General features: G+C 33.2%; 3 protein-coding genes across 4 annotated transcripts; 2 read left to right on the top strand and 1 right to left on the bottom strand.

Moving 5' to 3' along the window:
* Positions 1-47: 47 nt before the first annotated feature.
* Positions 48-1,793, top strand: LOC122609773 (WAT1-related protein At5g40240-like). The gene is made up of 7 exons (XM_043782715.1): positions 48-253; positions 356-421; positions 582-698; positions 787-1,021; positions 1,097-1,255; positions 1,343-1,494; positions 1,643-1,793. The coding sequence occupies exons 1-7, from the start codon at positions 48-50 to the stop codon at positions 1,791-1,793; spliced, it is 1,086 nt and encodes a 361-aa protein (XP_043638650.1).
* A 702-nt stretch (positions 1,794-2,495) lies between these two features.
* Positions 2,496-8,577, top strand: LOC122578628 (uncharacterized protein YtfP). Of its 2 annotated transcripts, XM_043750626.1 has the most exons (16): positions 2,496-2,740; positions 2,816-2,947; positions 3,089-3,148; positions 3,650-3,763; positions 4,096-4,183; positions 4,920-5,065; positions 5,154-5,255; positions 5,351-5,422; positions 5,493-5,592; positions 5,668-5,750; positions 6,273-6,350; positions 6,426-6,524; positions 6,995-7,045; positions 7,197-7,253; positions 7,548-7,589; positions 8,035-8,577. In XM_043750626.1, the coding sequence occupies exons 1-16, from the start codon at positions 2,573-2,575 to the stop codon at positions 8,125-8,127; spliced, it is 1,485 nt and encodes a 494-aa protein (XP_043606561.1). In that variant the 5' UTR covers positions 2,496-2,572; the 3' UTR covers positions 8,128-8,577. The 2 variants fall into 2 exon arrangements, with proteins under 2 accessions (XP_043606561.1, XP_043606562.1); XM_043750627.1 differs by lacking the exon at positions 7,548-7,589.
* Positions 8,578-20,971: 12,394 nt separating this feature from the next.
* Positions 20,972-22,874, bottom strand: LOC122578666 (AAA-ATPase At3g28580-like). Its single transcript, XM_043750682.1, has one exon. It carries the CDS (start codon positions 22,778-22,780, stop codon positions 21,191-21,193), a length of 1,590 nt encoding a protein of 529 aa, XP_043606617.1. The 5' UTR covers positions 22,781-22,874; the 3' UTR covers positions 20,972-21,190.
* Positions 22,875-24,225: the final 1,351 nt, after the last annotated feature.

Here is a 24,225-nt window from a genome sequence, read left to right as displayed (position 1 = left end):
TCAAATGATTCTTCTTACTTCTCTCCACATTTTTGACTGAGGAAAATATGGCAATACATAGTAAGACATGGTCATGGATAGATGAGGTTCTGCCCTTTGTTACTATGCTGATTGTGATCATCTTAGATGTGGTCGCGTTGACCATTGTCAAAGCCGCAATGAATGCTGGCATGAAGAGTATTGTCTACATTGTGTACCATAATGCGCTTGGAACATTGATTCTTCTTCCATTTTTCATTGTTCATATCTTCAGGTTTGTGGTTCTCCATTTCTGTTTTTTTTTTTTTTTTTTTTTTTTTTTCTTTTTGTTACTCCATGAAGTAAATGCCAATCATCATACTTAACTTTTGTCTAGAGATGTTGAACGTCCTCCACTCAGTTTTCGTATTCTATTCAGATTCTTCATCCTTGGTCTTTTGGGGTAAGCGCTCGAACTCATAATGATGTTTGAGTATACATGCCCAAAAATGACAATAGTTTAGGCAATGAAAACATAAAGAGCATATACGTAAACTGCTTTAAAACGGAAAAAATATGTGATCATATAAGTAACAAACTTTACATATATGGGTTGTTTGTAGGATTTGTCTTCTGCAGGTACTGGTGTATGCAGGTATTTATTACAGCTCTCCAACCTTGGCCAGTGCCATCACGAATTTGGTTCCCGCAAACATATTTTTGCTTGCTGTCATTGTTAGGTATCCAATTGTGAAATTTACAAAGTTCGTTGTCTGACATTATTTATATGGATTACTTCCTTCTCAACCTGTTGTATAAGTGTTTAAGGATGGAGAAAGTAGACATAAGAAGTTCAAGTGGTCTAGCAAAATTATTTGGTACCATAATTGCAATATCAGGAGCGATGGTGTGCACATTCTATCAAGGCCCGATAATTTTTCAAACGATCCCCTCACGTGATCCATCTAATCAGCTCGTTTTGTCACAACCATCGAGTTGGGTATATGGCGGCTTGATTCTTTTTGTTGGTGTAATCGTCGCTTCTGTATGGAATGTTATACAAGTAAGATCTGCCTTAGTTGCTAAAAAATGTAGACTATTTTAAGCTATTAATGTCTTGTTAATTATATGCATCCAGACAGCAACAGCAAGAGTTTTTCCAGATCAACAAACTGTTGTCTTTTTCTTCAGCCTCTTTGGGACGATTCAATGTATAGCTCTATCTCCGTTCCTAGAAAGAACTCCAAGTGCTTGGGTACTATACAATAGAATTGAGGCAACTTCTGTTGTTTTTGGAGTAAGTTGTGTACTTTTCACCACTATACTATATTCAAGTTGGGTTGGTGACTTTAGTGTTTTGTGGATTGACATATTCTTTTAACAGGCAGTATTTTCTAATGCAATTCGGTTTAATGTTGTGACATGGTGCTTGAAGAAAAGAGGTCCGGTTTTTGTGTCCATGTTCTCGCCTATTCAAATACTTGTTGCAGTCATCATGGGTGTCACATTTCTTGGCGATTCACTTCATTTAGGAAGGTAACTGATTTGGCTTTTTCACAATTTTTGAATATTTGAAACATATATGCTTCCTACTTGTCTAAACTCATTTGAGCTTGTTGGTCAAGTTGAGTGATTACATATTAGCATGTTCTTGAATCTTGCATTTGTAATTTTGTATATGTAGCGCCATTGGAGCAGTGATAGTTGCTACTGGATTTTATTCCGTGATGTGGGGGCAAGCGAAAGAGAAGAACAAAGCGAACAAGGATTTGGATGTTACAGATGAACATGGATCATCTAACCAAAACAGTCCTCTCCTTTCATCAGTTAATTAGGCAAAATGCTAGAGTTAATATGCTATGAACTCTAGTATCCATTACCAGTAGTTTGCATAGAAACAGTGATCTTGTCATTATATATTTTTAGAAGTTCTATAAATTCGACCTCAAGAGCTCTTAGTTTTTTTTTTTTTATAAACCTCAAATGTTAGTATTTAGTTATCCCAAAGTTATTAATGAAGCGATAATTTCAGATTTGATTCCAGGACCTCTAGAGAGACAAAACCTCTCACTTCTCATTTGGACCATTAGACCAAGAGCTCATTGACTTAACATGTAACCTTATCAAATTTGGGAATATGACAATCATTGCCAAAATATAAAGCAGTCTATTCACTAATATTAGATGTTAAAAACTTTTAAATTTTAATTTTTTTTATTTTGTATATCCTCTCCAACTATATTCTTCCTTTCGTGCTAAAATTGCAAATATATAAACGTATAGTGTCACTTGACTCCAAGAAACAATCAGTACTTCAGTACAATCAAGATTGCATTTCCATTTAAAACCCAATAAGGCAATAAACCTATCAAAAACCCAAATACCCCGCTTAAAAACGGATTTAACGATAATCACATTATATCTCGATTAGGTCATGACTCATGACGTCATGTATAGGACGATAGCAACAATTTTAGGGTGTGATTTGTATTTTTCATGAATTAGAAGGGGTCGTGTCGTATTCACCAAAAAAAAAAAAGAACATAAACCCCGTCGTTAATTTTGGATAAACAACGGCCACCGGTAAAACAGAAGTCCGGCCAAACTCACAGCCATGAACACCACCGCCACCGTTTCTCGCTTTATTATTAACAATATCATTATACCTCCTTCTTTTTCAAATTCTCACACCTTCACCAAATTTCACATCCACTCTCCATCGTCAATACGACGTCGTTTTCCTAAAACATTCACCACTCTCATCCTATCTAAATCACCCCAGGTAATTCTAACTCTTATAATTTACATTATTATTTTGATATATATATATAAAATTAAAATGAGGATGAATTGATAGGTCAGTAGTAGTGATGAAAAGATGGTGGTAGTTGGTGGTGGAGCTGCCGGAATATATAGTGCGATTACAGCTAAAACTTTAGCTCCTAATCTTGATGTTATCGTTATCGAAAAAGCCAAACCCTTAGCTAAGGTTTCGTTCTTTCTCCTTCAAACACATATATATATATATAGTGTTCTTATTTGATTGTCCCCTATATATATATATATGTATGTATGTATGTATATATTGTTTTTAGATTTTTTTGCTAATGGAAAATTGATTTCATGTTAGGTTAAAATATCGGGAGGTGGTCGTTGTAACGTTACAAATGGGCATTGTGTCGACAATATGGTGTGTTTATTTTTTAAGTATTTGTATGTATGTATGTATATGTATATTACTTTTAGGGATATGTGTTTGGAAATGTATTTAAGTTAAACTGAAGTTCGTCTTATGGATCCAACTTAAAATGATTATATAGTGTGTGTAATCAATTTTGAAATATTGATATTGTATCTATCCGATTGTATGGTTGCTAATGTGTCATCTATATAAGCCGCCACATGGCAAACATATAAGTTGTTACGTCATAAAAGTACAGGCGGATACTTGCATTAGTAGTATTTGAAAGTTGGATATGCACATTAAAGGGAATAACATACCTTGGGAACCTGCACTTGGTCTTCCTTTATTTCCAGGTGATGTTTCAGAACAGTGTGTGTGTGTGTGTGTGTGTGTTGATGGCTGAAAGAATCATTTTAAGTTGGATACGTAATGTGGGTTTTGGGCTATACTTGGATACATTTCTAAACAAGTGACCCTTATTTTTATCATGCTTAACTATTGTCATAGATTTTGGCAGAAAAGTATCCGAGGGGAAGTAAAGAATTCCGAGGTTCATTCTTTAGTGTTCATGGTCCCGGGGATACCATGGCATGGTTTTCTGATCATGGAGTCAAATTGAAGGTATTATATGTGGCTGCTTCAGATTCTAAACTTCACTTCAACATTTATAAAAAACTTCTTTTTCAATTTATGTACATAGCTTTGCGTTGCAAATAATGTATCTTTGATGTTGAGAACATTCATAAAGAATAATCCACTTTGTAAGAATCAGTGATTTTTAGATCATTTATGGAAATTTTAATGGAACAACCATCAAATTGGATACCTAATGTCCAAAGTGGTTCATTCTTGTAGATTGTAGTGTTTTCTTTGCATACTTGTCTCAAAAATTGAACTGCATATTAGGTATGTATTGTGGTTTCACCTGGATTTTACTATGTTTTGCCTTTTAGATCGAGGAAGATGGAAGGGTTTTTCCAGTGAGCGATAATTCGTCTACTATAGTCGATTGCTTGCTAAATGAAGCAAGGCAAAGGGGAGGTATTTCCTATTATTGTACCTACAGTAATTCTATTTTTTAAGCTTATCTGTTTAATATTCCCAAATGACCCCCAAAGAAACGGAATTGTTTACGAGTCTCTGACACCAGATATGCCAATTGATTGTAGCTGAACTTTTTTTTTTTTTTCCAAAGTTTACGGTACCTCATATAACTTTTCAAATCCACATTATTTAAAGCGTCTCATTAATGGTTTGGATGTGCACTTCTAAAATGGTTATTTAGAGGTGACTATATCATATACATATGAATGGGCCGATTTGGGTTATGTATTTTCTCAAACAGATTAAATGGGTCGGACGAGTAAAGGAAGTTGAAAGTCACATAAGTTTATTTTTAGTGCATACACGGATTCACCCTTCTAAAGGCTTTAATATAGAGAAATTATGTCATTATTGTAAGTCTGTAATACTTTCACATGTATGTCAATAATTACTTTTAGATACTCAGATAATCTCAAAAAGTCTCTCCAGCAGGCCCATTTGTTGCGGGTGTGGGTAACCCTTGAGCTATGTTCAGTTGGCAATACTTTTTAATCTTGAGCACATGTTTAGCTTAATTTTCTTTCCAAACTGGATTTTACAACTTCAAGTTATTGTAATCACTTTCAATGCACATCCAAACACCCTTAAAACTTGTTCCGACTTCTCAATCAGTATTAGGAAATTCATGTTTTCACATCAGTTGTCTTCCTTAATTGATGCCTTATAAAAACAGTTACTCTACAGACGGGGAAGTCTGTAACTTCAGCTTCGATTTCTTCTGGTGGCAAGTTTATGCTGAAGATTGAGAAGCGTACAATTGATTATATAGATTTTGTTGAAGCGGATTATCTGCTAATTGCTAGTGGCAGCAGTCAGCAGGTTTCTTTGTTAGGTTTACTAACATTCTTTATCATAAAATATTTTATAACTGTATTTCTCAATCTAAGACATAATGCTGCTATTACAGGGATACAATCTTGCCACACAACTAGGCCATTCTATAATTAAACCAGTACCAAGCTTATTTACATTCAAGATTGATGATATCCAGTTAACAGAGTTATCTGGGGTAATTTTTCTCACCCATATATTGTGTAATAAAGTTATATTAAAAGTGATTCTCATCATTTCTTTCTTATATGGTAACATTTTGATTATTTCTAGATTACATTCCCAAACGTTAAGGCAAGTTTAAAGCTTGAAACTTTGCAGAAGAACATTCCAGAGCTTACCCAGGCATGTTTTTTTCTCACGGGACTTGTACGTAATAACAAATGCATTGTTTCTGACTTAACTTTGTTGTTAGGTTGGGCCAATGTTAGTCACACATTGGGGACTTAGTGGTCCAGTAGTCCTTCGGTTATCTGCTTGGGGTGCGCGTGATCTTTTTGGTTCAGCCTACAAAGGCAAGGAATCAATTTGTTTATTCACTCAAACTAGTCTAATTCTCATTCTCTGACTTCGGTTGATTATCTATTCAGGAACGCTTATTGTGGATTTTTGTCCTGATATTCATGGTGAAGATCTAAAGTCTTCATTATCTCAACACAAAAAGAAGTTTCCGGTAATTTGATTTGCGTAGCTTAAACTTGAAGCACCTTATCGTTTGGTCAACATTTGAGTGCCTTTCTGTTTTTGGGTTTAATTATGTGTGGAAAATGGGTGTATGATCAAGTTGATAAGTGGTCAAAGTGGATAAATTTTGAGGGGGGACTTTACCCTGCTCTACTATTTATTTATAAAAAGTTATTATCGAAATTTTGTAATAACAGTTTTTATTAGAATAATCATTCAATATGTTTCACTGAAGCAATTTAGGAGGTTGTAAACACTTGAATATATTTTGGGCGACTTGTGTTTTTCCTCCGTGTTTAGTCCTGTCCAACCGCTTATTAATAAAAATATAGACTGAATTGATCCATTTTTATATACACAGGTTGAAACGGTTCTTTTAAATTTAATAAATGCTTCTAGTAGAATTTGATTTTGTATTTTCTCAAAGTACTTGGCGTTGTTATGGGACGCCATTTTGTAGCCTTTCATTTTTTTCTTATATATATATATGTATATATTTAACATTTTACAGAAGCAAAAAGTGGTTGGTTCATACCCTCCTGAACTTGGGCTGATGAAGAGATTTTGGAAATACTTGTTAAACCGTCAGGTTGTATGTTCACTTTATTTTTAATATGTGGTTAGCTTTGGGAGGAATTGTTAACTGAAAGATGTTCATGTGTAGGGTATAGATGAAGATATCTTATGGGCTTCCATTTCAAATAATTCGTTGATGTCGGTTGCGGCTCTGTTAAAGCAGTGTTCATTTATAGTGAAAGGAAAGGTACCATTCAACTCTTCCATTGTTACATATATGTATGCTTTTTGTAGAGAGGGCAAGTGAAACCCATATAAGTCAAAATTGGTACTGTATACATGAGTTCATCTTACCGATAACAACCCCAATGGTGCTTTTTTTATATGAACTCGTGAATACCAAGCATGTAGTTTGGTTTAGAAACCATCCACAGTATATTTAAGTGTTTATAGCCTCTCAAGTATGTTATTCAAATTAATTAAATAGTTGTTATCGTAGTGTTTGTAATCAGGATATACATACTGTTATCTATAAGATTTGATAAAAAAAAAAAAATGTACAAAAGGTGATGATCAACCCAAACCGACTCAACCAGTTCAGACACTTGCTATTATATCTACCCATGTGAAACATTGTCCAATCTAGCTTACCTGCATGTTGTGCCACTTATATTTCTAGATATGTATTTAATTTAGCAAGTAAATGCGTTGATTTAGGGCCAATTTAAGGATGAATTTGTCACAGCTGGAGGGGTTCCGTTGTCTGAGGTTTCCTCTCTCTCTCTCTCTCTCTCTCTCTCCTCCCCCTCCCCACCCACTCTCTCTCTCTCTCTCACACACACTCACACACACAAACACACACTTCGATTGCTTGTGGTTTTTGTTGCATTTCATAACTAAATTTGTGATTTGCGTGAAGATCTCACTCAAAACTATGGAGAGCAGGATTCAATCCCGTTTGTTCTTTGCTGGAGAGGTATTTTTAATTGAAGTTTTTTCAATCACTTAGGTTTCATTTTTTTTTATAAGGTCTATTTCACGCATACCTTGTATATGAAAGAACTATTCAGTATCTGAAAGTAGAGGGCATTAGTTCATGCACCGTTATGAAGTGGCCCATTTCAGTTTATTTATATGATATAGTGATTAACGGGGATGAGACCCACTAAATGAAAATGTGAAATGGAAAAAGCAAGCTAATGAGCCATGAGATCTCATGAACTTTGGGTCCAATAATGTCATCTAAATGTTATAACCATGTAATATGTAGGTGCTAAATGTTGATGGGATAACAGGAGGTTTCAATTTCCAGGTAAAATCTACAATTGAGAAATAAATGCATCCATGTTTGGTCTTTTTTGGCTCATGGCAAGCTCGACCCATTGACATATAAATGGGTCATTCAGGTTTGTCTTACATCGCAATTGGGGCAAGTCCTGAAAGTTATGCTAGAAGGGAATGGGGTCAAAACTTAATTTCTTCAATGTCCTAAATCATGTATGCTCAGAAAGACATTAGTATTGTGATAAGATTATTTTCGTTAATGTATATAGTATATACACTAGTTATTTATAACATATTTAGAAGAAATACAAAAGATGGCTTAACCACCCTGTCCAGCCTGCATCCACCAGTACCCGCTTCAACCCGATCCCATTTTAAATACTTACACCACCTACCTGACCAGGCCATCTTGCCACTCTCTGAACTACGAACTGTATGCCTATTCATGATTTCGTTTCTACATTTTGTTACAGAACGCCTGGTCAGGCGGGTATATTGCAGGAACAAGTATAGGGAAGATGGCTGCCACATCAAAGCCTGCTGCTTTGCAGGAACAGGCCATATAACAGAGCAAATCACCGATAAAACACAAACATGGATTTTCTCACATGAAAGATTCTAGCGACAAATGATCTGCATTTTTGACCTGTGAGTTGTATCAATATAAGTTTATCTCTAACAGAAGTCTAAAAAAGGGAGACTTTACATACCTTGCCGCAAAATGCTGACAACACACTTATTTAGATGAAATGAGACATAAAACGGAATGTACAAGGAGTCGCGTTGCAGAAAAGATGACACTTGTTGCCGTCATGATTATTTCAGTAAGCAGAAGCTGCATCATGCAATGCCAAGTGCCCAAGTGTCATCTTTCCTGCGACAAGACTTCCTTAACTCCTATTTTTCTTCTTTAAAATCTTCTCTCTTTTGTGTCTATACATGATCATGGTTAAAATCCGACCTCTCTTTCTCTCTCTAATGGTGGAGATATATATAAGTAGAAGTTTTGTTTTTAATTATCTTGACATTATATAGTTTAGTGGTTGTCTTTAAGTCGGCCTTCTTGTCTTTTTCATGTCTTGACAATTCCATGTTGGAAACGTGAGGGTACAATGATTGTTACTAGTCGCCAAGTTGCCAATATTTGTGTTGTTTTGTTTGGATACCATCTACAGCGACTTGTATTGCACATAAACTTGAGTTTAAAAAGGAAAAAAAAACGTACATTTCTTTTTATTCAAAAGTAAATATAAAAACAGAATTAAAAGTAAAAGAGATAAAATTAGTAAAATTTATACAAGCAAAATATTATTAAAAAAATAATTTGCAATCGTTGATTTTATTAAATAAAACAATAGCAAAATAGTTAGGTAACATGCTCTGAATTTAAATTAAATACAATGTACTTGATTAATTGTATTGGATAAAATATAGTTGACTTAACCCTCCCTTTTTTTTAAAGGTTGATGTGGCTAATTATTTTTTCATTTTCTTGACAAGTTACTTTTTTATAATGCAAACTTTTCTAAGTATTCTCCATCGAAATGATCATATACATAACTGCTTCTTTTTGGCCATAATAAGCGTTTGATTAGCTGGGTAAAAGTCGTAAAAAGTATAAAGCAGTATTTAGAAATGTCTGTTTTGTGCCATTTTCTTCTTCTTCCATTTAATTAATTGTACTACTTACTTTAAAGTAATGACTATAGGTTTATAATCTGTTACAATCAAGTCACTGTTAGTGACCGTTTTTTCTTCTATTTAATTAGTTGTACGCCAAATCTCCAATAATTGTTCATGTTTTCCAATACGGAATTTTTAGGTATTAATACATTGACGATGTATGAGGAGGTTGAGATGCGACATCCTTATTAGACCTAGATAGAGAGGTTGCTTTTAAATCCTATCTAAACGATAGAAAAAGACTTTCGGCTTTTGCATGGGAGGATTGAACCTTTGAGTTTTAACCACTTGATTCAACCATGTTATATCCAAATGTTGATATATATTCTTACTCCTTAATGTTTAAGTTATCTATTAATTATCTGACTTGATAGGCATTTACACTTTTCCTACTTTAGGCGATTGTATATTAAACAGTTTACTTATATTTGTTGTATATTAAATGACGGGTGCTACTAGTAGTAGAAGAGAGATGATTTCAAAAATAAATACGAAATTATATATGTAAATTTATTTATTTATTTATTTATTTTTGTAAAGTTAGTTTCGATTCAGACGTGCTAAAGGCAATTTTAACCAACAAATCACTGGATCTCCAACCCCTGCTCATGGAAAATACCTTGAGATGGGAAACCCAAAACTCGAACCCGAGACCTTGGGAAAAACTCACCTCCGAGACCCACATAGTGGATTTAGAAGATACCTCTGGCAAACCCACCTAAGTGGAATTGGTTAAAAATTTGAAAAAAAGAACATAAAATAAAAGAGAAGTCTTGTAAGTTTGTTTTAATAGCGTTTAAGTTAGATGCTATTAAACGTATATATAAATATAAATATATAATGATATAATGCTACCTAGTTGTTGTATAAATGATTAAAAAAAAAAGAAAGAAAGTTGTTCTAGAGTTATATATTGACCTTTAAAATAAGATAGGTCATCGTCAAAAGAAAAAAGAAAAGCTTTGGTTGGGATTAGACACTGTCATGTCTCGTACCTGGTTATGCTTATATATTATTTTCTGAAAAAGCTATGTACTATGTTTCTATTTCAATTTAATATGAGCGTTCATACACCACATGTTACCACTTTTTACACTACACGATTAGAAATGAATCAATCAATCAGTTAATTTCTTTTATTTTCTATTTCCTTTTTGTTACCTTCTTTTATTTTACAGATTTTTATATATCTATTTCTGTATGTATCTATTATTATTAGATGTTTCTATTTAATAATACTAACTTTGTAACTATGTAATCAGAATCATACATTTACAAATTATATACATAAAATCTTTTTTGCATATATGATATATTTATTTAATTAATCGTTGTTTAGTATTATTTTAAGTTTTGTGTTCTTCCAATTTTATTAGACCGATTACCCACAAACTTCGATATAATCTATGTTAAAATAGAACGTTTGTTAGTATGTTGAAATAATGCTTTTCAAAGCACTACCGATCTACCATTGTTATAAGATATAACTAGTGCATACACATATTATTTTAACTAGGTGAAACGCGTGCATTGCACCGAACTATTTTATTTTCTATATAATTAATCGTAAATGACATGCAATAAAAAAAATATAAATTTCAAGTAAAAAGTTGTGCACATAATAAAATACATATTCATACGGAATCAGCAATAAAATATCAACAAAACTAAAGGTGTTAAATGATAAAACATTTTTAGATAAGAGACTGTTAAGAATTAAAAAAAGATCATCATTAGATTTATCTTCATTACTTGATATTGACTTGAATTACTGGATAAACATATAGCCTTGAATAGTCTTCGATTTTCATTACTAAATGGTGTTTTTGCACCATACTAACTTTTTAGAATAAAGGAAGAAAATGATGTATCTAGGTTTTGCAAAAAGTATTGCCAAAATAGTTGTATATCCATGAACACTTTTTGCATTTAAGTTCCTACGCATATACATCAGATTATATGGTTCTAATAACTAAGATATCGATAATCTATAAGTAACAGAAAAAATGAAAACAATAACTAAATCGTCGCCTCATCGTTAAGATAATCAAATATGAACTAGAGTGACAAGCTACAAGATATCTTAATATTAATATTTATTGGCATATAGAAACATAATAAATTAAAGGGATTAGTATTTGTGAATGTAATTAACTATAGACGAATGTCTATAGTGTGAAAAAACTAAAGTTGTGTTCATTGTATGAAATAACTTTTAAATCTTGTCTATTGTATGTATCCAACCAATCAAAAACTTACAAGTGGCAGCCTATATGGTTGCCACGTATACCTGATTACATACAATAGACAAGATTTGAAAGTTATTTCATACAATGAACACAACTTTAGTATTTTCACACTATAGACATTCGTGCATCGTTAGTTACATTCACAAATACTAAACCATAAATTAAATTACAATCAAAACTACATTGTATATGATAAGATGTTTGCCCCTTTTTATAAAACACGACATCGTTTAACATCTTTAGGCCCTTGCTGAATGCAAATTTTAGTTCCAACCAAAATAAATCTTTTTTTTATTATTATTTTATAAATACAACTCGTCATTTCCCTAACATTTTTCAACCCGTATTTATATGCCTACATGTCTCTACATATTGGACACGTATAAATACTTAGCACCCGTATACTAACCAACACTTGCTCTAAGGCTATTCAAGGCTATTTATCCGGTAATTCAGGTTCATATCAAGTAATCAAGTAAATCTAATGTGGTTCGTCTTAGACTAACTTTTTTTTTCACTTACTATTAGTTTTAGAATAAATTGAAAAAATGATGTCTTTAGGTTTTGTTAAAAGTCTCTTGCCAAAGTAGTAGCGTATCCATAAAAAAATTTTGCATTTCAGTTCCTATATGTATACATCATTATGATATATGGTTCCAATAACTAACATATCAATAATCCATAAGTAACACGATAAATGAAAACAATAACTAAGCTACACGACATTGAAATATTAAGTTTTTTTTTTACTTATAGAAAAATATGAAATTACATTACAATTAATTGTATATGTTAAGATAATTGTCCCCTTTCACGAAACACATCCTCATTTAAACACATAAAGGCCTTTGTTAAAAGTAAATTATAGTTGAAACAAATAATAAATCTATTTTTTATGATTTTATGAACACAACCTCGTAATATGCCTAACCTTTTCCATACCGTATTTATATGCCTACATGCATAAACATATTGGACACATACACAAGTACACTAACTAAAACGTACTCCAAATAGACATAGTGAATCACCCATTATAAAAATACCACCACATTATATAAACACTCAACTATGTTAGGATGCTTAAAGCGAACAACTGGTTGACCTCCTTGAAACACTTGATCGTTCATGACTCCTTGATCTTATTACTATTTAGTCACAATTCTAATAGAAAAGTTGAACCAAAACCAAAAATCTCGCAAGTGAGTCAACAAAACAGGTTTAGGTATGTCTCATCTCATATGGCTTTCTTTCAGAAAAGGCTATTAATTTGATTTTATAAAATTAATTTATAGAATTTATAAATATGCTTTCATGTGAAACTCATAAAATGTGCAATTAAAAAAAAACGTAAAGTATGAAATTTGGATCTCATGACGAGTAACCGATACAGGGAAGGTACTTAATATTTATTATAAAGAAAGTGTTGCTTAGTTAATTTAAATTAAAAAAAGAATAAATATAAAATAAATTATAGATAAAAAAAATCCTTGAAAATAACATATTTTCGGGGAATTTGTAGTTTTGTCATTATTGTCAAAAATCAAAACATTCAATTGTTGCATTTTTTTTTACTCTTGAAACGACAATATAAAACTGACTATAACTAAAGATGAGATTCTTCAAGTAAAACCAATTGGGCAAACTCTATCCTTGACTTTTGTAGATAGTCATTGCAAAACAAACAGATACGGAAATTGGTTTCTTTGAATCTAAAAAGGTATTGTTCTATCTGACGAAATAAGTTGAATGCTAGGTTATACTCCTCCTTTTGACAAAATAATATTAGATACTAATATAAGAAAACTTAGCGCTACTGTTAACGCTTGTAAGCTAAGAATATGATGAATTAATATCAAAGTTAAATATTCAATGATCAACGAAGTATGTATATATCTCATTATATGCACAATCGTGTAAATAGAAAATTATAAATAAATTCATCACATACAAATGAGTTTTGGAATGGTAAAACTAAAACGATGAATGGTGTGTCGAGCAATCAAGGCTTAAAAAATCTTAAAACTAACAATATTATAGTTTTATATTAGTTATTAAGTGTGAACAGTTTTATAGTAGTTATGATACGTAAATCATAATTAAACTATCAATTTTATTTTTTATATGTATTAACGGAAAAATGATCTCAACTATCAATTTTAATAAAAGCTAACAAATATTAAATAAATAAGAAACCTACGGGTTATACTCATTGTGAGTTATTATTTCATAAAATAAGAGTAAAATTACTTACGTGTGGATCCAAACACTATTTATTAATTTCATAGGGCATTACAGGAGTTAATGTTGTTTATTAATTATGGATCTCAAAAATTAAACAAAACATCATGTGGTTCAAATGGCAAATAAGCCTACCTCCCAACTTGGAGGTTGTGGGTTCTATTCCCACCTCTAACATTTTTAAACAAATTTTCATAAAATATGACTATAACTCTAAAATACTTATGTGGCGACTGACTAAGCAAAATAGGTTACTACGTGGATGCTGACATGTCTCTAGGATCGATATGGTGATGCCACATAGGAAAATGTTGACGTCTTTTTTGATTGCTCGTATGTAGGGTTTGAATCTCTCTAGATCTAAACCTTGCTACTTGTGTCGATTTGTTCTTCATCTTATTTAAGTTTCTGATCTGATCTTTATAGATCTGATTACCTCTCCTATTCTTGTGACATCAACTCCCTTGAGGGTTGATTTCAAGTTATCTTCAGGAGTAAAATGCTGCCTAATGGTTAGATTCTTCTTATGTCCCTTTTATGATTTGGAATTACTGTTGGCAACCCCACTGTGACTTTCTTGATCCTACTCTTCTCTGTAGCAAACCATTTCTTGGTCTTGGAGGGATCTGAGATCAAGAGGTTTGGCTTATAAGTTGAGATCTTTTTTTTGGTATTTTTTATGTTGATTATTTGATTATATGTGGTGTTCTGCAATGTCTATCTCTGTTTATTTTGAAGTTGTTATTGAAGTTTTTAAGGTTGTTATCAAGTTCTATGTGAAAGTTGATTAATCTGCTTGTCTTTGCTAGTTATTATCTGTTTGTTGCTTAACTATTTTTATTTCTGTTGCTTATTGCTGTTCAAACCTTTCTTGGTAGACGAAAGGGCATTTGAGTATACTTGTCAAGGCACTATAAGTGTCCTTGAATCTGGCCTCTGCTCCTTTGCTCTTTAGGGTTGTATTTCTTTCTTAATCTTTCTTATTTGATTCTGTTTCTTTGTCAAAATGGCTGATGTGTTAGATGAAAATTTGAGGCATGATAATGATGATTTTGAGCATGATATTAATGTGTTTGGGACTCTTATCAGTAAACTTGACTTTGGTGACCCCATTATATCTGCATGCCAGTGATACCACTGGAACTCCTTTGATAAGCTTGAAACTAAAAGGAACTAAAAATTATAAAATATGGGCTTGTGCAATGGAACTTGCTTTGGAAACTAAAAATAAACTTTGTTTTATAGATGGTTCATGTGAAAAACCTGTTGATAATTATGTGCTTGCTAAGCAATGGGATAGATGCAATTCTGTGGTTCTTTCTTAGATTCTTAGTTCTTTATCTGATGAAGTGTATTTGGGACAAATATTTTCTAAAGAGGCAATGGTGGTTTGGGAAGAACTTAAAGAAACCTATGATAAGGTTGATGGTTCAATAACTTTCAATTTACACCATAAAATAAACTCTTTATCTCAAAATGGAAGCACCCTTTCTGACTATTATCACAGATTGAATGCCCTTTGGAGGCAGTTTGATTCTCTTGTTAAACTTCCAACTTGTACTTGTAATGCTACAAAAGGTTTTCAAGAACACCATCAACTGATCAAACTCATGCAGTTCCTTATGGGACTGGATGATGTTTATTTGCCAATTAGTAGTAACATATTGACCAGAGATCATCTTCCCAATGTTAAAACTACTTTTGCTATCATTTCTAGAGAGGAATCTCACAGAGCCTCTCCAGTTGAGATTACTCCAAAACCTCAAAATTCTACTTTTGTTGCCAAAACATTTGATAATAGAAGAAAAGTTTTTGAACAAAGACCTTTTGAAAACAGGATTCATGAACACAAAGCCTTTGAGAATAGAAATTCTGATGTGAGAAGAGGACCTAATCTTAACCTAAAATGTTCTAAGTGCTATAAGTTTGGCCACACTGTTGAAAGGTGTTATGAGATTGTGGGAAGACCTTTTGGTTATGGAAATCAATTTGGTAACAAATTCAATAGTAGTTTTGATAAAAGAAACAACTATCAATCTTTTGTGAAACCTTTCTCTAGCAACCATATCAACTCTTCAGATACTCATAATTTTGTTCAGCCCATCTCCAGCTTTGTTGTTGGTCCTTCTAAGTCAAGTTTACCCTTCAACAATGACCAAATCAATCAACTGATGAAAATGTTGAGTGAACAATATGTGTCTAAGTCTGTGTATGGAAACATGGGAGGTACTTTTTTCAATTCCAACTCATTCTTTAACAAAAACTTTGATATTTTCTTTTGTTCAAATCAATCTGATAAATCATCCAAAACTATCAGGGGTTGGATAAATGATTCCGGTGCTACCCAGCACATGACAAATTCTGATAAATGCATGTTTGATGTGATTGATGTTTCTGACCTTGGTCTAACTGTGGGTCACCCAAATGGAGCACAAGCCAAGGTTGTAAAAATTGAAAATCTAAAACTGAATAGATATGTAATTCTCTATGGTGTGCTTGTGGTTCTAGAATATTGTGTTAGTCTTTTATCTGTTCATTGTTTAGTTAGGGACAACAAGCTCTTTATAGGATTTGATGAAAACCATTGTTATATTCAGGATTTGAGAACAAGAATAACTGTGGGGACTGGTAATGAGTGAGGTGGTCTTCACTTGTTTGATGAAAATGAAAATGGTAAGAATGATGTTATCTGCCTAAATGTTAATTTGACTTGTAATGTTTCTAAAATTACTTGGCATTCTAAACTTGGTCACCCAGCAGATCAAGTTCTCACTGTCCTAAAAGACAGATTGAAACTTGATAACACTTTTCTTACTTCTCCTTGTGAGATTTGCCATAAGGCTAAACAAAGAAGGGAACCTTTTCCCTTAAGTGAGCATAAATCCACTGCTGTTGGTGACCTAATTCACCTTGATCTTTGGGGACCTTACAAAATACAAAGTAAAGAAGGTTATAAATACTTCTTGACCATTGTTGATGATTATTCCAGAGCTGTGTCGGTGTTTTTACTAAAAGGGGAAGAAGAAACCTTTGAAAACATTGTAAACTTTTATAATTTCTTGCAAAATCAATTTGATAAAAGAATAAAGGTTTTCAAAAGTGATAATGGGAGTGAATTCATCAATCAGAAGATGAATCACTTCACTAAACAGATGATAATTATTCACCAAACTTCTTGTGTTTACACACCATAGCAGAATGGAATAGTTGAAAGGAAACATAGACACTTGCTTAGTGTTGCAAGATCTCTTATGTTTCAAGGGGGGGGGGGGGGTCCCTCTTAATATGTGGAATGAGTGTGTTCTGACTGCTACTTACTTGATTAACAGGTTACCCTTTTCTGTTTTGTGTGGAAAATCTCCTTATTATCTTGTCTTTAATTGCTCTCCTAATTTGTCTCATTTAAGAGTATTTGGGTGTTTATGTTTTATCTTACATAATTTTGGCAAGTTTAGTAGCAGGTCTGAAAAGTGTGTCCTTATTGGTTATGCTGATGCCAAAAAGGGATACAAACTTTATAGCCTTGAAAATAAAACCATCCTTTATTCAAGGGATGTTGTTTTTATGAGTTCATCTTTCCTTTCAAAATAAACACTCTTCTGATGAAGAGATTTCTCTCTTAAACTTTATTGATAATAATTTCTTTGATAATAGTGAACACCCTTGTGCTCCTCTTCCCAATGATGAAAGGAGAGGACATAATCCTGGAAGTGATGGCAACTTACCATCTCACCATGGCAGTCCAGGAGGATCCATTAGTGAGAATGGGACTCTTCTTTACCTTGGCAGTCCTTTGGGGATTACTAGTGAAGAGGATCCTCCAACACTTCTTGATGAAATAAACATTTCTGAGGGAAATATTAGTAATGGTAATTCTGCCCCTCAAAATACTAATGATCTACGGAGATCCACAAGAACTACAAGACTTCCTAAAAATCTGAATGACTTTGTTCTTTGTAATAAGACTAAACATAGCATATCTAATTTTGTTAACTACTCTAATTTGAATTCTGAGAATCTATGCTTTGTCTCTAACCTAAACAAACATGTTGAACCTACCTCTTATGAGGAAGCTTGTAAGGACTCATTGTGGGTTGATGCTATGAATGCTGAAATTGAAGCTTTGTATAAAAATAGGACTTGGGAACTGACTAAGTTGCCTCCTAATAGAGAACCCATTGGTTGCAAATGGGTTTATAAGATTAAATACAAGTCTAATGGTGACATTGATAGGTATAAGGCTAGATTAGTTGCCAAAGGCTACAGTCAAAAGGTTTGAGTTGATTTTGATGAAACCTTTTCACCTGTAATTAAAATGACTACTATTAGGATTCTGATTACTATTGCTACTCAAAACAGTTTATCTTTCAATTAGATGTGAATAATGCTTTCTTGTATGGTGAACTTGTTGAAGATGTTTATATGGTTCCACCACCTGGTTATCACTCTACCACTAACCCTAGGGCTTGTACACTTGAAAAATCTTTTTATGGGCTAAAACAAGCCCCAAGAAAATAGAATGAAAAGTTGACTTCTACCTTAATTGAAAATGGTTTTGTTCAAAGCAAGAATGACTATTCTCTCTATATCAAATCTGTGAACAATGTGTTTGTTGCTCTCCTTGTGTATGTGGATGATATTGTGATAACTGGTAATTGCATTAGAGAGATAAATAGTTGTAAAGACTTTCTTGGAAAAAAATTCTCAATTAAGGATCTTGGCAAGCTAAGGTATTTCTTGGGTATTGAAGTTTTAGATAACAAAGAAGGGGTTTGTTTGACCCTAGAAAATATTGTCTTGATGTTATTTCTGAGTTTGGCTTGCTTGGGTGTAAACCTTCACATACACCCATTGAACCAAACCTCAGTTCTTGTGTTGATAATAAAGATGATTTTCCTTTGAAGAACATCATTGAATATCCGAAATTGGTAGGGAAACTCATTTGTCTTACCTTAACCAAACCTGACATATCTTTTGTTGTTCATGTGCTAAGTCAGTTCATGCATAATCCTTATTTTTCTCATTTCAAGCTTGCTTTAAGGGTCCTTAGATACCTTAAAGGTTCACCATGTAAAGGCATTCTACTAAAAGGTAACTCTGATCTCTGTCTTAAAGCCTTTGTAGATTCTGACTGGGCCAAGAAGGTGACTGCCAGAAAAAGTATTACTGGATACTCTCTTTTCCTAGGTGGCTCACCCATATCTTGGAAAAGTAAGAAACAGCCTACTATTTCAAGATCTTCTGCTGAATTTGAGTTTAGTGCCTTAGCTGATATTACTTGTGAGATTATATGGGTCCTTAAGATCTTGAATGAATTTGGAATTAGGCAAGATAAACCTGTTCCAGTTCATTGTGATAGCAAGGCTACCATTCAGATGAGTGCCAACCCAGTTTTTCATGAAAAAACCAAGCATTTTGAGATTGACTTATTTTTTGTAAGAGAAAAAATAAATCTGGATGTCATTAAAACTTTCAAAATACAGTCTGAAGAAAATGTTGCAGACTTGTTCACAAAATGGATTACATCCCTTCAACACAACAAGCTGTGTGAGCAGCTTGGGCTGTTTGACTTCTTCCACAATTGATTTGTGGGACAGTGTTAATTTATCAAATCAATTGTCTTACTTAGAATGGTTATTGTAGGTAATTAACTGCTAGGAGCTAAGGATTAAGCATGGAACCTTGTTAATTGATGAAAGGAAGCAGTTTAGAAGATGAAATGTGCATGAAGATGAAGTTTGGACTTGAAGGACATGTTTTGCATTTACAAAGGACTAAACATGTTTATTTTTATCTCTTAGTTTTACTTTGGATCACTTTTGTATTCATAATAACACAAGGGACTATTTGTGTAACTTATTATAGGGTTTGGTTGTTGTAGTAGCTGCTTTCTACCGTTAGGTTGAAACCCTATCTTTCGATGTAGTTCTTTATTGTTCTTGATCTGTAAAAACTATTTTAATTAGTCAATGTTAATCAATTTAGCTGCTATGATAAGTGTCTATTTTATCTATATTTTTCTACAAAAGCTAATCTTGAAAAGAATATAGACTTTAAGTGATCTTGAAAATAATAGACTTTTTGGGTCCACCTTCAAATCGTTGCAACTACATATATCAACACCACTCCATGCCAATGGGGTTAGTGACCCATTGGTAAGGTAGACCTTAAGGGTATCTATTTTTTGAAAATTTTAAGTTTCATTCTAGGCATACATATAATTTAAAAGTAAAAGTAGATTAAAATGTCGTTCTAAAAAAAAACCAAAAAGAACTCCGTGCTAAAAATTGTTATAAAAACAAGTAAAAAACTGAAAAGAGTTAGTGGCTGGCTAAGCCGGTCATCGTTATGTCACCGTCTGATTAATCTCGGTGAAGTATAAATTTTATTTTTGCATAAATTAAAAAAAAATCAACACATTATAATGTCACAAAGGTCTTAATGAGAAAACTAAATAAGTCTTTTCTACTTGCGAATGCAATAATGATTGTCTAAATTATACATTCCTAATTCCTCGTACTACCTTCATAACGAGGTTAACTATTGTTGCTCTTGGTTTGTATATAGATTTGAAAATCGAAGTCAAATAAATGAATTAATAGCATATTGGACTAGTATTGGGCCTTAGTGTGGGCACTCTATGGAAACTCTTTGGATTTCAGCCCGGATGAAAATATACCTATGATTGACCATTGACCAGGGATAGAATATTCAAAACTCAAAAGACCAGAGCTCATTTGGATTTGATCATCTTTCTGTATTCATAAACCAAAATACGAGCGAAATTATAGAAATGTTATTTCCGTGTGCACATCCTAGTCATTTCATACATTAGAATAAAGTGTAGATTAATTGGCACTTAACTGGTATTTCGCAAATCGCAAATATTTACAATTTTCTACTATATAACATGTCTTCACTTTTTTAATTGATCGATCACATCACATAATACTTTACATGACAGTAACGGAAGATTTGTTGACAAACTCGTTATTATAATAAGTTTATAGAACTAGGATTCTAGGAACTATATATAATTGTAACCTTGTAAGGCCAATTTCGGCCTTTTTTTTTTTTTTTTGCTAGTAACCCTACTGATTAAAACTATGTTGGTGTCTTAGTCATTTGTGTAGTTTAGATGTAAGAGTAAATAGTATCATTCTCTACACTTATACTAGTGTCTGGCAGCAAGTCAGCAACTAAAGTATACACAAATGGAAATATATGGAGAACATAATGAACAAACAAGCTAATTTATAGGATAATGCAGGAACTATTTCGCTTGAATTAAGAGTACTTTAAATACTTAAATGGAGATAAGAAATGACCCATCTTCTATCTATATAAATATCCAAAAGCAACATCTCAAAATCCATACTAGCTTATTCAAACTGTTCCATAACATACCATGCCTGAAAGAAATGTACAAGTGAGCCTGCCATTTCTCGCGTTTGTCTTACTTCATCGCTTCACATTTCTCCGGCTTGTCACTTGAACCATTTGCGACAACGTCTTTCAACACCTTGCATTCCTCATCACTTGATTTCTTCTCAACATTTTTTGCAATTTTCTTGATCTCACTACCTTTCTTTTTCTCTTCATCCTCCGCAATCTTCTTTAGTTTCACGGCCCCAAGAGCACCAATGAGATTTTTCAAGCTCATTTCAGGATCCCCTGGACTAGTCTTGGGCATCAAATTCTCCGCAACATCTGCAGGAGTCATATCAGTTTCTTCCAACATAACACGAATCTCATCAAACAGTTCATGTGATTCCAAATACAGATAATTCTTTGCCAAAACCTTAAACGCTTCAAAAGAACAATACCCCATTTCAATATGTTTATCCATCCGCCCTCTTCTAATCAACGCGGGATCAAGTTTATCAACAAAATTAGTAGTAAACACAATTAGCCTTTCTCCACCACAAGCAGACCAAAGACCATCTATGAAATTCAAAAGCCCCGACAACGTCACTTTAGTACTAGTGTTGGAACCATTCTTATCACCCGATCTTGTCGTTTTCTTTCCTGATAACCCGTTTGCTTCTTCTTCTTCTTCGGTTTCATTCTTTTTCCTTTGACTCGTAAGGTCAACAGAACAATCAATATCTTCAATAACAATAATCGACTTGCTTGATGTCTCGATCAACAACTTCCTCAACGAGGTATTATCACTCACTGCAGTCAACTCAAGATCATATATATGATAATCTAGAAAATTCGCCATCGCGGCAATCATAGTCGATTTCCCTGTTCCAGGAGGACCATATAAAAGATACCCACGTTTCCATGCTTTCCCGATTCTAGCATAGTACTCTTCTGATTTACTAAAAGTCGTCAAATCCTCAATAATCTCTTGTTTCTTGTCAGGATCCATAGCCAAAGTTTGAAAAGTAGAAGGGTGCTCGAATACAACTTGTGTCCAGTGTGACCCGTTGTTTGTATATAGTTTTTTAGACCTGTTTTTTCTCCTTATTTCTTTCCCTTTTTTGTGCACGTGTTTCAAATAATCCCCGATTATAAGTTCTCTATAGCGCTTATGAAACGATATTTTATAATACCTTCTTTCTTCCCCCGATGGATGATCAAAAGAAGACACCGAATATCGGGTGGATTGTACTGTTCTTTTCCCAGATGTCCAATAAACTTTGACACCTTTGTAAATATCCACGACTTCTTCATAATCATCCATTGATAAAGACACAACTTGGTTTTGGTCCTTGTTTTTAACAAAGGTGCCTTTTAGACGTTTGGCTTCTTTGGTAGTGGTGGATCTTAAGTAAGACTCGATGATCGAATACGAGTCGCTACGTTTGAAACGATCGCTAGTGAATTCGTGAAACTTGATTTCGATATAAGGGTAAAACGGAGCCATGAATCGTCGTGTGTATTTTCCAAACCAGTCGCGAGTGTCGTGTGGTATGTATCTTTGGATTATGGCTAACACGAATAAAAGACTAGCGATTGATGATCCAAATTGAGCCAAAGTGGTATTTCCATTGGCCATCTTTGTGATCATGTTATTCATAAACATATATCCGTACATGTTTGGTTGATCTCCGTCCTTCCTCTAATTGGTAAACATTTTTAGAGGAGGCAGGGGAATGGAGGAGGAGGAGGAGGAGGAGGGGTGAATGTGAAATGTAGGGTTTGGAAGGTGGACTGCCTATGGAGTAGCTTTTTAAGGGAACTCTCCCACCTATCATGTGGCCCCACCATCAAATACCTATTTTTTTTTATTTTTTTTTAAAGACAACTTTCATTCCAACCAAAAATTTGTTACAATAGGTAACAAATACCACCTACCCGTACAATATAAAAAAACAACAATTAAACTTGATTTGAGAAAAGTTTTAAAAATAAAATAATCGTTGTTGTTGGTCCCACCATCAGATATCCACCACCACACAAGCACCCATCATCATCTTCTTCAATACCACATTTATATCATATTATTACAGGTTAAAACTAGAAAAAAATAAAAGAAATATACCAAACTCACCACCCCCAAGATGAAAATAAAAAGGAAAACAAAGGTAATAGTCAAAAAGGAGGAAAAGACAAAAGGGTTTTAGAGAGAACGGGCTTCACAAGACGCGTTATATATTGGCCGGGGCATGCAAAATAAGGAGGCGGAACGACTCCCGGGGCCGAGATGGAGCGTTCCCGGGAGTTCCGAGCGAAAAAAACAAGAAAGAACCAGCTACTCCGTTCAGTCTAAAGGTTGTGAATTTATGAGAAAATAAACATTAATAGTAGACTTAATTGTAAAATTCATGTTCATTTTAGTAAAATAGGGATGTAAAAATTAGGGGTGTTCGTGGTTCGGTTTGGTCCGGTTTTCACTAAATCTCAAACCAAACCAGGATTCGCGGTTTCAACTTATTTCAAACCAAACCGGACCAGGTGTGTTGTCAAACCGGACCAAACCAAACCATGCAAGCCAGTCCGATTTGACCGGTTCAACGGTTTCGTGATTTCTTTTTTTTCATTTTTATCCCCAAATAATTTTATGCATATATATTCCGTATATATATTTTTTTCTCTATTTTATTACTCAAATAAATATCACGAACACTATGATCTTAATATTATTAATAAAAACACTAATAAAGTTATAATTATATTATGTTTTATACTCACAAAATATGAAATATTAAAGGTGATGTAGGACTCGAGTCTTATAATTTTGATCTTTGAGTATAATATAGTGGAGTAATGAAGATGAAAAAAATAAAAGGATAAACTAAAAATAGAAAAGAATGAAAGAAAAAGTATATAAATAAATGTTTATTAAAATATCTTATAATTGTCTACCAAATTTTTTTTATAATATATCTGAACTAAAATACCTGATAATATATTGCACATAATACTAAAATATGTAAGTAGAATATCTTCGGTAAAAGTTGATAAATATGTGAAGTAAATATATTATATATACACATATATATCTTTTGGTCCAGTCCGGTTTTTTACGGTTTACGTTTT

Source organism: Erigeron canadensis, chromosome 8 (assembly GCF_010389155.1).
Source record: "Erigeron canadensis isolate Cc75 chromosome 8, C_canadensis_v1, whole genome shotgun sequence".
NCBI classification, from domain to species: Eukaryota; Viridiplantae; Streptophyta; class Magnoliopsida; order Asterales; family Asteraceae; genus Erigeron; species Erigeron canadensis.
Note: the sequence above shows the minus strand (reverse complement) of the source record. Positions and strands in the feature narration are given on the sequence as shown.

Excerpts from the sequence above, each read along its gene's own strand:
- LOC122609773 (XM_043782715.1), top strand. The coding sequence starts at position 48 with ATGGCAATACATAGTAAGACATGGTCATGGATAGATGAGGTTCTGCCC. Across the intron at positions 254-355 it reads TTCATTGTTCATATCTTCAG|AGATGTTGAACGTCCTCCAC; the intron begins GTTTGTGGTTCT and ends ACTTTTGTCTAG. Across the intron at positions 1,495-1,642 it reads GATTCACTTCATTTAGGAAG|CGCCATTGGAGCAGTGATAG; the intron begins GTAACTGATTTG and ends TTGTATATGTAG.
- LOC122578628 (XM_043750626.1), top strand. The coding sequence starts at position 2,573 with ATGAACACCACCGCCACCGTTTCTCGCTTTATTATTAACAATATCATT. Across the intron at positions 5,066-5,153 it reads CTAGTGGCAGCAGTCAGCAG|GGATACAATCTTGCCACACA; the intron begins GTTTCTTTGTTA and ends CTGCTATTACAG. Across the intron at positions 5,593-5,667 it reads TTTTGGTTCAGCCTACAAAG|GAACGCTTATTGTGGATTTT; the intron begins GCAAGGAATCAA and ends TTATCTATTCAG.
- LOC122578666 (XM_043750682.1), bottom strand. The coding sequence starts at position 22,780 with ATGTACGGATATATGTTTATGAATAACATGATCACAAAGATGGCCAAT.